The sequence below is a fragment of the Mizuhopecten yessoensis genome, unplaced genomic scaffold (genome assembly GCF_002113885.1).
Source record: "Mizuhopecten yessoensis strain PY_sf001 unplaced genomic scaffold, ASM211388v2 scaffold5459, whole genome shotgun sequence".
In the NCBI taxonomy this organism is placed as follows: Eukaryota; Metazoa; Mollusca; class Bivalvia; order Pectinida; family Pectinidae; genus Mizuhopecten; species Mizuhopecten yessoensis.
In genome coordinates this window covers 319,640-332,108 of record NW_018406060.1, presented here as the reverse complement: position 1 = coordinate 332,108, position 12,469 = coordinate 319,640, and the positions used below count along the sequence as shown (strand labels likewise).

General features: G+C 40.6%; 1 protein-coding gene across 1 annotated transcript in view; it reads right to left on the bottom strand.

The window, feature by feature from the left end:
- Positions 1 to 11,365, bottom strand: part of LOC110450696 (C-Jun-amino-terminal kinase-interacting protein 1-like) — a 17,975-nt gene extending 6,610 nt beyond the window's left edge. The window contains exons 1-6 of the mRNA XM_021498329.1: positions 11,181 to 11,365; positions 6,026 to 6,443; positions 5,195 to 5,312; positions 3,063 to 3,419; positions 2,081 to 2,248; positions 1,711 to 1,791 (exon numbers count right to left, since the gene is read on the bottom strand). Coding sequence (XP_021354004.1) covers positions 1,711 to 1,791; positions 2,081 to 2,248; positions 3,063 to 3,419; positions 5,195 to 5,312; positions 6,026 to 6,443; positions 11,181 to 11,224 — 1,186 coding nt within the window. The 5' untranslated portion in view covers positions 11,225 to 11,365. The remainder of the gene's footprint in view (positions 1 to 1,710; positions 1,792 to 2,080; positions 2,249 to 3,062; positions 3,420 to 5,194; positions 5,313 to 6,025; positions 6,444 to 11,180) is intronic.
- Positions 11,366 to 12,469: the final 1,104 nt, after the last annotated feature.

Sequence of the window (12,469 nt, the reverse complement as noted above, 5' to 3'; positions counted from 1 at the left end):
GGGAGTCAGTCCCACCATTTGTACAATTTTTAATCACCACCACCTAGGGATGTTTCCAGTCAAATATGGTTGATATCCACAACTTAGTTCCAGAGAAGAAGTCGCTTAAAGCAGTATAGCCAAATACCCTTTTTGGCCCTGCCCCTCAGCCCCCTGGGGGGTCAGCCACACCATTTGTACAATTTTAAATCCCTGCCTCCTAGGAATGCTTTTGATCAAATATGATTGATATCCAGTGCACAGTTCTACAGAAGAAGTTGTTTGTAGCAATATAGCCAAATTGCCCCCTTTTGGCCCCACCCCTAAACCCCCTGGGGAGTCAGCCCCACCATTTGTACAATTTTGAATCTCTACCACCTAGAGATGCTTCAAGTCAAATAAGGTTGATATCCATCACTTAGTTCCAGAGAAGAAGTCGCTTAAAGCAGTATAGCCAAATACCCTTTTTGGCCCTGCCCCTCAGCCCCCTGGGGGGTCAGCCACAACATTTGTACAATTTTGAATCCCCACCACCTAGGGATGCTTCCAGTCAAATCAAGTTTAATTCCAATAAGTGGTTAAGAAGAAGAAGTCGTTTAAAGAAACTGTTGACGTAAGGACGTACGGACGACGGACGGACGACGGACGCCACAGTATGGCATAAGCTCACCTTGGTCTTTCGGACCAGGTGAGCTAATATATATAATTGGTTATACAGAAAAACCTTCTTCATCTCCTAAGAGACCACCTGTGTTAAGAGACCACCTGTATTAAGAGACCACTTTGAAAACAAGAGGCCCATGGGCCTAAACGGTCATCTGAGTCCTACAGTATTTATTTTTGTTGTTGAAATATGTACCAATTTGAGTACAAAATTGTTAAGTATAATGTTAACTTAAACTTGTCAGGACCATGAGCTGATCATTCTTAGACTGAGTTTCAGTTAAATCGGCCCTGCAGAACTTGTTTTTAAGTTTGAAATAGTTTTTCAAAATGGCTTCCATGTCGGCCATATTGGATTACTGATCAACCCGAAAAATACCAACACTTGTCAGGACCATGAGTCGATCATTCCTACCAGGTTTCAGTTCAATCGACCCAGCAGAACTTGACTTTAAGTTTGAAATAGTTTTTCAAAATGGTGGCCGTGGCGGCCATATTGGATTTCTGATCGACCCGAAAAATAACAACACTTGGTCAGGGAGATGTCAGTCACCTTCCCATGAAATATTAATGAAATCCCTTTGCCAGTATTTCAGCTTAAGTTGAAAATGTAAAATGTTAAAGGACGACGGACGACGGACACCGACGGACGAAAACGGATAGCAATAGGTCACAACCTATGTTAAAGAGACCACTTTGAAAAATTGGTAGCACAGTTATTTTTATTTAAATGGAACCTGAATTGAGAGACAAACTTTTCTAAAGAGACAACTTTTGAAAAATTCCTTATTACATTTATTTCATTTCCATAGGACCTGTATTAAGAGACCACCTGCAACAATTACCAAGAGACAATTCTATACAGACGTTCAGAAGATGGTCACTGAACACAAGTTTGACTGAATATTAAAAAAAAAAACGATTGTAATAATGCTAGATCCATGTCCGTGTGTATGTGTGAGAATGCGTGAATGTCAGGTTTATGGATTTGTATTTGTAATGAAAATAGAAAAAAGAAAAAAAAAATTACAAAAAAACCACCAAGTTTGCCTGAATAAAATTATTTACCTGAATCATCTTCCAAGAATTGAAGATCTGTTGCATACATAGAGGGAAATATTCCACGTTGAAATGTCCGCATGTTCACACCTGAAAACAACAAACGTAGGTAGGAGTACTAGCCATTAATTGGACTTCATCGACCCTAAAAATATTTCATCAGGTAATCCAATTTTAAATTGATTTATTCAATTTTTCTTTGTTGACAAATCTCTAAATTTTGGAGAGGCTGAATTGATGAGCTTTTTTTTAATACTTTTAAATCAGCAGAATTTGATTCCCTACAAGGATCTGTCCACACAAAGACATAATATTTAACTTAAAAAAATAAAATATATAGTAATATACACCTTCCATATACAGTTCAATATATACATACCCTCACACCACAGATCATCAGCTTCGGAGAAAACATGTATAGGATCTCCGATCTCCACGGAGATCTCGTCCTTATGACGCGGCATGAATCTGTGCATTCCACGGTGGGTGACCTCAAGGTCTGTGTAATTTGCACTTGCCACACTTGAGGTTGACTTCCTCTTTGACCCTGCATATCATAAGCACACAAAAAAACATGAATATTGAGTATCAAAATTTATCATTGGTGATTCCCATTTTTAGTTCTCTCTGTTAATCATGTCTGGCAATACGTTCTTCACAGAATATTTTCTTCCGAAAGGATCTTTATCGTTAGGGCCCGTTATTCTTAGGAACTTCTATCCCTCATGCCCCTATTCCTATGATCCCCTATCCTTAAACACCCCCCGACTATGACTCTATTCTTATGATCTCCCTAGGATTCCCTAAAAACCCTACCTACACTAAGGACCTCTTTCTCCAGGAACCTTATCCCTATGACCCCCATCCCTAAAAGCCCCTACACCAAGGACCCCAGTCCTTATGACCCCTATCCCTAGGACCCTCTACTCCAAGGACCCCAATACCTATTTCCTCCTACTCCAGAGGACCTTTATTCCTAGGATCTCCTATACCCAGGAATCCCTGCCCAAGGTCCCTATCCTTGCACCCCTTACCCAAAGCACACCACTGACACCCCTTCTATCTTTAGCATCCTCTGTCCCTAGGAACTGCTATCTCTAAGACCCCATACACTTATGAACCAATACCCCTAGGACCCCTACTCAATAACAACCCTCTATCCCCAGGACCCCCTATTTCCAGCTTTCTCTATCCTGAGTACTCCCTACCCCTAGGAACCCCTTCCCCTTGGACACCCTCCCAAAGCCAAGCTAGAAGGCGACTATAATCCTATGTACAATTCAAATCTTCCCCATTTGTTACATTTGATCCTGAAACCAACTTGGTCCTAGATTTGTATAGAAACACAACACGATACTAACCGTCGCCACCAGAACTGTTCCTTCTCCTCCTACTGCTGGTGGCCACAGACAGGTGGCGCTGACTGTCAGCTGTAGAATCTTCCTCCAAATACACATTGTTGGAGGATGTGTACGGTCGTGTGTTCTTCGATACACTGTTAAAGTTTATTGTTTTAAGTTCCTCTAAAAATTTACCGCTAAACTTCGGGTATGCTTTTGACGATGGTGAACTCTTCCCCTCGGAGGGTGTCGGATAAAACACATCGTCATCGTCATCTGTGGAGTTTTGGCGACTGTCTCGCACCATCGCCTCCTGGAGTTCGTCTGCCAGGCATTTTGAATTGACTGGAACAGAGGAAGTAGACTCTCCGTCTGGAGCTGCAAAATGACAGAAGTTGCTGTGATACCTGTCTTATTCAAACAACACAGTAAACAATGAATTAATTCAGAATAAACAGGTGTCAGATTATATAGGTAAGTGAGATCAACATTATACAGAAATGATGTCATTTTACACAGGTTTCCAGATTATGTGGATTTGACACATTTGACGGATTGACATGTTTTAGGTTTACATGTATACAAATATTACCACCATGTCAACACTTAAGGATAAAAACACTGCATGCATGAGTCAACACACAAGGAAATTCATAGCACATTTTCAATACAAAAGGACCAAATGTTTACCACCGCCTCACAACATAAGGACAAAATATATACTGCCTGATGCTTAACGTCCTATTAACTGTTATGGTAATTTAAGGGCATGCCTTTGCTTGAAGGCATGTCCTTAAATGACTCACAACATAAGGACCAAATTACCACAGTGTCAACAAGTAAGGACAAAGCATACCACAGAATCTACACACAATATAAAATGTACCACAGAATCTACACACTAAGTACAAACGTATACCACAGAATCTGCACACAATTAAAATATACACCACAGAATCTACACACAATTAAAATATACACCACAGAATCTATACACACAATACAAAATGTACCACAGAATCTACACACAATTAAAATGTACCACTGAATCTACACACAATATAAAATGTATCACAGAATCTACACACAATATAAAATGTACCACAGAATCTACACACAATTAAAATATACCACAGAATCTACACACAATTAAAATATACACCACAGAATCTACACACAATTAAAATGTACCACAGAATCTACACACAATACAAAATGTACCACAGAGTCAACACATGAGGACAAAATGTACCACAGTGTCACCAGATGAGGACAAAATGTACCACCACATTAGGACAAAATGGGGGGGGGGGGGCAGAAGGGAAATAGAGGTTTCATAACTTGTGGTGGTTGGTTTTCATGTTCATCTAACACTCGTTAGTTAATTTTCAAATTGTATATATAAAGACACAAGGTTTACATGCAGATTGTCTTTTACAATTTGAAAATAAACTTACGAGAGTTAGATTAACGTGACAATCAACCAACATGAGTTTGAGGGCCTTTTTGTTGCACAATGTTAAGATTTAACTTGTTTTTCTCTTAGGAATAGTCAATACGTTATTCAATTGTTCTTATCTGGGAAACAATCGCCGTGAACTATGATGAAATAATGGAAGATGATGCTGCATTGTTACTTGACATTCATACTTAGAAGATTGACCGATGAAACAACATCAAGGTTGTTATCCACCAATGGGTAACCAAAAATGTTTATACCCACTCCTAGTGGGGTTATCAAAGGAGTTGGGTCGAGTGAGGAAACATGTAGTGGTTGTGGGAGAAACCCGTTTCCTACAATAACACATACATTGTAGGTATATACTGTAAAATCATACATTTTCATGGGACATTAAATTTCGTTTATTTGCGGTTAACAATAATCCACGAAATTAAATCCCCACAAAAACATAAATTTGGTATGATATAGATATAGGGGGAAATCAGAAATTAGCAAAATATAAAGTCCTTGAAACAGGCTAGTCTATGAAAACCACGAAGCTTTAACCCCACGAAAATAAATGATTCTACAGTATATCCGTTATGGATGCCTGCTGTCAAAATTTAGGTCACAAAATACCTTGCACAAAATTCACCATATGTTTTTATATCAAGCCAGTTTTCAATACAATGAGATCAACATATATACTCACATTTGTTAGGGATCTCCGGTAGTTTTCTCGGCTTACGCACAGGTTTAGCAATGGTTGCCTTAGGTACTGTAGCTTGATGAGGCCGCGCATGTTCCTCCCGAGGACTTTTCTTCAGTTCCTATCAAAGCAAATCACGACATAAAATCATCCATCATGTACAAATCTAATTTCAAAGCAGCACACTTACTCAGGTACTAAAGAATTGTAAATCACTTTTTTTCATGTTGTGAAAACTGACAAGACCCAATCACCAAATGAAATCTTCCACAAATATAATAATTTATATACAATTATTGATATCAACATTGAAATAGTATTCTTTCAAAGTTAAGTAAATAAAGTACCGTATTCACCGTAATTAGCACCCAGGGCACATGAAAATCTGGTTGATGGGGTGCTTATTAAAATAAGAAAACAGAGGTTGTGGCAGTTCTTGAAAAGGCAACATAAAACAACAAAATTGTTACCTGAACTGTTTTGAAAAGACCACAAATCTCACAAAACAAAAAACAAAACAAAACAAAAAAAGTTAAAATCCAATTTGACTTTAACAAATGAAATCTTTAATGTTAAATTTTCTTCCTTTTTTTATTTTGCAACAATTGTGAAAAAAATATATCTTAATTTATATTATTCACTCTTGTTAGTGCATTGAGGGTCTTAATGTGGAAGGGAACCAGGGTATCTGGAGTAAACCAACATGGTTGGGCTGCAGGTGACCCATTTACCTTTTCACGTCTGATCAGGGAATCGAACCCCAGCCGCCTTTAAGAAAGGCAAGTCCGCTATCCACTGCACCACCCGACCACCCAATGAAAAACTGATACTTACCGGTTCATACTTGTCTGTCACTGATGGTTTCCTGGATGCACTCTCCTGCTTAGAATGATACTGTTCGTTAATAGCATTATGGAGCTGTTCTATTGTCTTTTGTTTGACACCAAATGGCGTTTTCAATTTCTCCAACTTTATCTCTTTCTCCGAGCTTCCGTATAATTTCTCCTTCACACATTCGTGTATCAAGCTATCTGCTTCGGCTTTTTCTGCGGTTTCTGATTGTGGTAGTTTTACATCGATTAAGCTAGATTTCTTTCTGTCTGTTAGTGTATCTTTAACTTTGTCAATAATGGAAACTTTCTTGTCACGCTGTTTGGCGAGACAAGAGAAGATGAACTGTTCACGACTGACTTGGTCCAGATCATGATCGTCTTCATCACAGTAAAGGTCTGGACTTATGTCATGAGTCAATCTGAAATTAATCAAAGGATATATAATCATCATTTAACCCTTTCAACCCTATGTAACTTTAATAAACTCTACCATACATTGATCTGGATGATTCCATTATGGTCTACAGTGGTGATGGGGTTTAGGATGTCCGTTCCACTGCCAAAAACTGTAATTATACACAATGGAAACTGCTTTTTCTGGCATGATTATATATATATAGCTTTAATTAATCATTCTGAATAGAAAACTATACAGAATGATTAATCAAAGCTATATATTTATATATATAACTTGGAGCATAGGTGTCAACCTCTGGAACCTCCAATGAAGGAGATCTCCCTCATTCCACATTTCCAATGAGGGAGACAGTATGTGAAATGTGACTGAAACTCACAGCTTCGTTCAATTTCTGTTTACCTCTTTATGTATCGAAATAACTCCAAAAAACAATCATTTGAATCAGACACACCTGCTATGATCAATACACACACCTGCTATGATCAATACACACACCTGCTATGATCAATACACACACCTGCTATGATCAATACACACACCTGCTATGATCAATACACACACCTGCAGTTACTAGGAGATCATTTGATCACAGGATGTAGATTTTGACTTTGTGTGAGTTTGGTCAGAATAAGGGAATCTCCCTCCTAATGAGGGAGAGTTGACACTTGACAGCTACATTTATGTTGAAGGTCTTTTATGGTTTGGTTATCTAAGGACGTGTCAGGTTTTGGTGGTGGAGGAAAGCCGGAGTTCCTGGAGAAAAACCAAAATCTTTTAACTTTTATGAAAACATAACGAAGATGAAATACACAAAATCTAATCAGCTATACAGAGTGTAAAAATTCAACAGGGACTATATACCTGGACTTGTTATACTAACTTTCTAAGCAGCTGAGCTACCCAGTCAACAGAATTTAAGTGCTCTAACCCAAATGTGCTACAGTTGTATCCAAAATGAAATAATAATGGGGGGTTACTGTATATGATAAAAAAAAACACACAACAGTGGGACAAGGGATCTTTATTGCAGGTTTATTATGTTCTGTTGCTTTTTGACAGTCCATAGTTATGGTATGAAGGACACATGTGTGGGGGCCCTGCTCATTCAGGGGTATGGAGCAGGAAGGGAGGCACCGGTTGAGAGGGGTTAAAGGCTGTGGGGGCAAGGGGCAGGCTGTATACCATGACTGGTGGTTTGAGGGGGCATAAGTAGGAGGAGCCTGCAGATTCAGGGGTAGGGGGCAGGAAGGAATGTAGCGGTAAGGAAGGGGACAGGTTGTATACCATGACTGATGGTTTGAGAGGGCATAAGTAGGAGGAGCCTGCAGATTCAGGGATAGGGGGCAGGAAGGGAGGCAGCAGTTAGGAAGGGGACAGATTGTTAACCATGACTGATGGTTTGAGGGGGCATAAGTAGGAGGAGCCTGCAGATTCAGAGGTAGGGGGCAGGAAGGAATCCAGCGGTTAGGAAGGGGACAGGTTGTATACCATGACTGAAGGTTTGAGGGGGCATAAGTAGGAGGAGCCTGCAGATTCAGGTGTAGGGGGCAGGAAGGGATGCAGCGGTTAGGAAGGGGACAGGTTGTATACCATGACTGATGGTTTGAGAGGGCACAAGTAGGAGGAGCCTGCAGATTCAGGGGTAGGGGGCAGGAAGGGAGGCAGCGGTTAGGAAGGGGACAGGTTGTATACCATGACTGATGGTTTGAGAGGGCACAAGTAGGAGGAGCCTGCAGATTCAGGGGTAGGGGGCAGGAAGGAATGTAGCGGTAAGGAAGGGGACAGGTTGTATACCATGACTGGTGGTTTGAGGGGGCATAAGTAGGAGGAGCCTGCCGATTCAGGGGTATGGGGCAGGAAGGGAGGCAGCGGTTAGGGAGGGGGCAGATTGTTAACCATGACTGATGGTTTGCGGGACATAAGTAGGAGGAGCCTGCAGATTCAGGGGTATGGGGCAGGAAGGGAGGCAGCAGTTAGGAAGGGGGCAGATTGTTAACCATGACTGATGGTTTGCGGGACATAAGTAGGCGGAGCCTGCAGATTCAGGGGTAGGGGGCAGGAAGGAATGCAGCGGTTAGGAAGGGGACAGGTTGTATACCATGACTGATGGTTTGAGAGGGCATAAGAAGGAGGAGCCTGCAGATTCAGGGGTAGGGGGCAGGAAGGGAGGCAGCAGTTAGGAAGGGGGCAGATTGTTAACCATGACTGATGGTTTGCGGGACATAAGTAGGCGGAGCCTGCAGATTCAGGGGTAGGGGGCAGGAAGGGAGGCAGCGGTTAGGAAGGGGACAGGTTGTATACCATGACTGAAGGTTTGAGGGGGCATAAGTAGGAGGAGCCTGCAGATTCAGAGGTAGGGGGCAGGAAGGAATGCAGCGGTTAGGAAGGGGCCCGGTTGTATGCCATGACTGATGGTTTGAGAGGGCATAAGTAGGAGGAGCCTGCAGATTCAGGGAGAGGGGGCAGGAAGGGAGGCAGCAGTTAGGAAGGGGGCAGATTGTTAACCATGACTGATGGTTTGCGGGACATAAGTAGGCGGAGCCTGCAGATTCAGGGGTAGGGGGCAGGAAGGAATGTAGCGGTAAGGAAGGGGACAGGTTGTATACCATGACTGATGGTTTGAGAGGGCACAAGTAGGAGGAGCCTGCAGATTCAGGGGTAGGGGGCAGGAAGGAATGCAGCGGTTAGGAAGGGGACAGGTTGTATACCATGACTGAAGGTTTGAGGGGGCATAAGTAGGAGGAGCCTGCAGATTCAGGGGTAGGGGGCAGGAAGGGAGGCAGTGGTAAGGGAGGGGACAGGTTGTATACCATGACTGATGGTAAGAGGAAGTAATGAAGGAGGGGCCAGCAAACTAACAACTAACAGATATTACTGATGTGTTGTTTTATATGGTTTCTCACATATAACTGGTGTGTTTTAATGGGTTTTACCTCATGACAGGTGTGTCATTTGATGTGTTGTATCACATGACAGGTGTGTTGTTTTGTGTTGTATATCACATGACTGGTGTGTTGTTTTGTGTTGTATCACATGACTGGTGTGTTGTTTGTTATGCTGATCAGATGTTTGATGGTTATGTCACATGACTGATGTTACATAACGGATGTGTCACATGACTAAGATTTTGTGTCACATTGCTGATATGTTGTGTCTTGTAACTGAAGTGTTTTGTCACAAGACCAGTGTGTTGTTTCACATGACTGGAGTGTTATGTCATATGACTAATGTGATGTGTTACATGACTTACATGTATGTGTTGTGTCACATGACTAAGATATTGTGTCACATTGGGGATGTATTGTGTCATATGACATGATGTGACATGTCACATGAATGAGGTGTTATATCACATGACTGAACTGTTGTGTCACATGACTGAACTGTTATGTCACATGACTGTTGTGTCTTTGATAGACTTGCCTATTGTTGTAACTTTCGGCTCATTTTCATACAGCTGACATAAATAATACCATACACTGTATCTTATATAATAAAAAACAAATCACTATATATCTTAATTATACCTTGTTAACATTACATCTGTATGAGAAAAAAAATCAAATTTCCTTTGTTTACATTAAAGATTCACGACCGGTGCCCTTTTCGTCACTGGCTCCAAGATTCTTAATTCAGTGCCTTGGATAACACCTAAGACACAATCAAATTATGGATGATAGGATCCTTTACCATTATTACCTTCCAAGGAGCTCTATCACCAATTAATTACGTCATATAGAATACCTCTGTGTAAGTTGTCCTTGCCTCAGTTCCCTCTTCTATACATTATACATGACCCTTAATAGCAATTTTACGTTCAAGCATTCGAATTCCCTAACGTATATATTTACTCTTTCTTGGCTATATACGTATATACAATGTATGTCTCAACGACTTAAGCTAGGTTATTTTCATTTTGAGTCCTAATACAAATGACACAGAGGTCATCGTTATAGAAAGCAACCGGAACTTGTGCAAAACACGAAACGCTGACACCTTGGTTAAAGTCGTGTGCAATTCATGTTGCCCCAAATACAAACAGGCTTCAACAATTGCGTTAGAACTTTTAAAAATTCCCAGGCCAATGAAAAGAGCACAATAATACAACGCAAGTTATTTTTTCCAGTACAAAAAGACAGCATTTCTGATCTTTTCCCCATGTACATAGGACTGTTTTCGTAAATGGAATGCAAGATTTGTCAAAATATTATTAGTAAATGACGTTCAGCATTAATGATCTATACATGCCCAAAATATATACGTCTTGAACAGGCAATAGGCAAGATAAACGTGACCAACACGGAAATATCTTGGAATAAATATGAAAAAGCAATTACAACATAAAATTCTTCATCCTCGGAAGCTATGGTTGTCGCGGTTTTTTCGCCAGATCCCCGTGAAGATTCCTGGTTGCGTTAATTGCTCTTGATCACAACTGTTTTCATTAGAACTGAGTCACCAGACGGGAAGACAAAACAATGTCACAGCCTCTCCGATATGTAAACAGGGTTTTGAAATAAATCCATATGATGAACGAAAACCCCACAGACACACTGCACAGGCCTACATGCATATTTAAATGATTCATGACTCTGTTGCAGGGTATGACACACGCTTGATCACATGTTCACCAGTGAACCATAATTAGGCAAAGACTGCCATACCGTCCATTCCTGTTTATAAAACCAAAAACTAAAGCTGTTTAACTCTCAACCCGAAAGATCTGTTCTAAGTTTACCTGAAAGTAAGCTCGGTGCAGAGCGGTCTCTGTAGCTTCAACATGATGGGGAGGTCGTCTGGACCCTTAAGGAACCAGTTGGGATTCAGGGCTGGGATTAAAGTTGGACACTGTCACATATTTCCAGACATGCAAGATCACAGCCAGCCATTATTGCCCTTCCATACATTACGAGGAGTCCCGATATAGCCCGTCTCATGAAACATAAATTATGCAAGCAGACATCGTCAGTTGTGACGTAGATGGAACTGTACGGAGGTGTATTGGTACGGAGAAAATCGATAGACCGTCCGAGTCAAGCTAGGATCAATATAGCAGCTTCTCAATGGACCCAACAGTAGCTTCCTCGGTCGCTGCTGAAATAGACCAGGGGTTGTTTCACGATTTTTGTTGATGTACAAAAAAAAGTATTGCATTTCTTATTCTGAAAAATAATAATTCTAAATAATGCTTTACACTAAATTAATGCAAAAAAAAACACCACTCATCTAACACGGTACATAGTTTAGTCGTGTTCAGGTGCTTCCATCTATGAACTTTTATGAAAAAGATATCCAGCCGTCTGAAAGACATATATGTTGGCCGAATATAAGCATTACAATTCGTTGGTATTGGACCTTTGTTATCGGGATTCTTAAAAGAAGTTTGTAAAACACACGTTCTGGTCATAATGCAAGGAATATATGAAGTTTCTTTAAAATGTCCACATGTAGAACTTCATTACTTCCTGTAAATTACGCATTATAATTGTTTAAACTCTGACCTATTCGCGTAACCTGTACTTTACATGGGAAAGAAGGTCATTACATGCATAACCATCTATTGATGATATATAATCTTATAGTGTGAAGTTCCGTCAAAATAAAATCAAAGAAAGCTGGCGCTCACAGTATCCGTTCATATATGATACTGTTAGAGCGGAAATGTTCGCGTTGCCTAAATTAGCGCGAACATACCCACACCGGAATGAATATATATACAAGTAAAGATTCATAGAATATATAGTTTTCAGAACCATTGCCAATGCGAAAGTTTCCGCAGCGCGATACAGTTTAAAGAGTCATGACGCGAACATTTCTGCACGCGAAAATTTCCACTTTAACAGTATTATGATACACAAGCTTTTTATTTTGAAAGTTGGTCAAGTGGTCAGGTTCGACCAGTCAATCTTGAAGATTAAAAAGACACACATGGGATTGCACATACAATTTCGTACAACCAGAATCTTAAATCAGGTGTAGAACTCGATATTATCAAGGGCCTGTTCGTTATGCGGAACAACCGGTTTG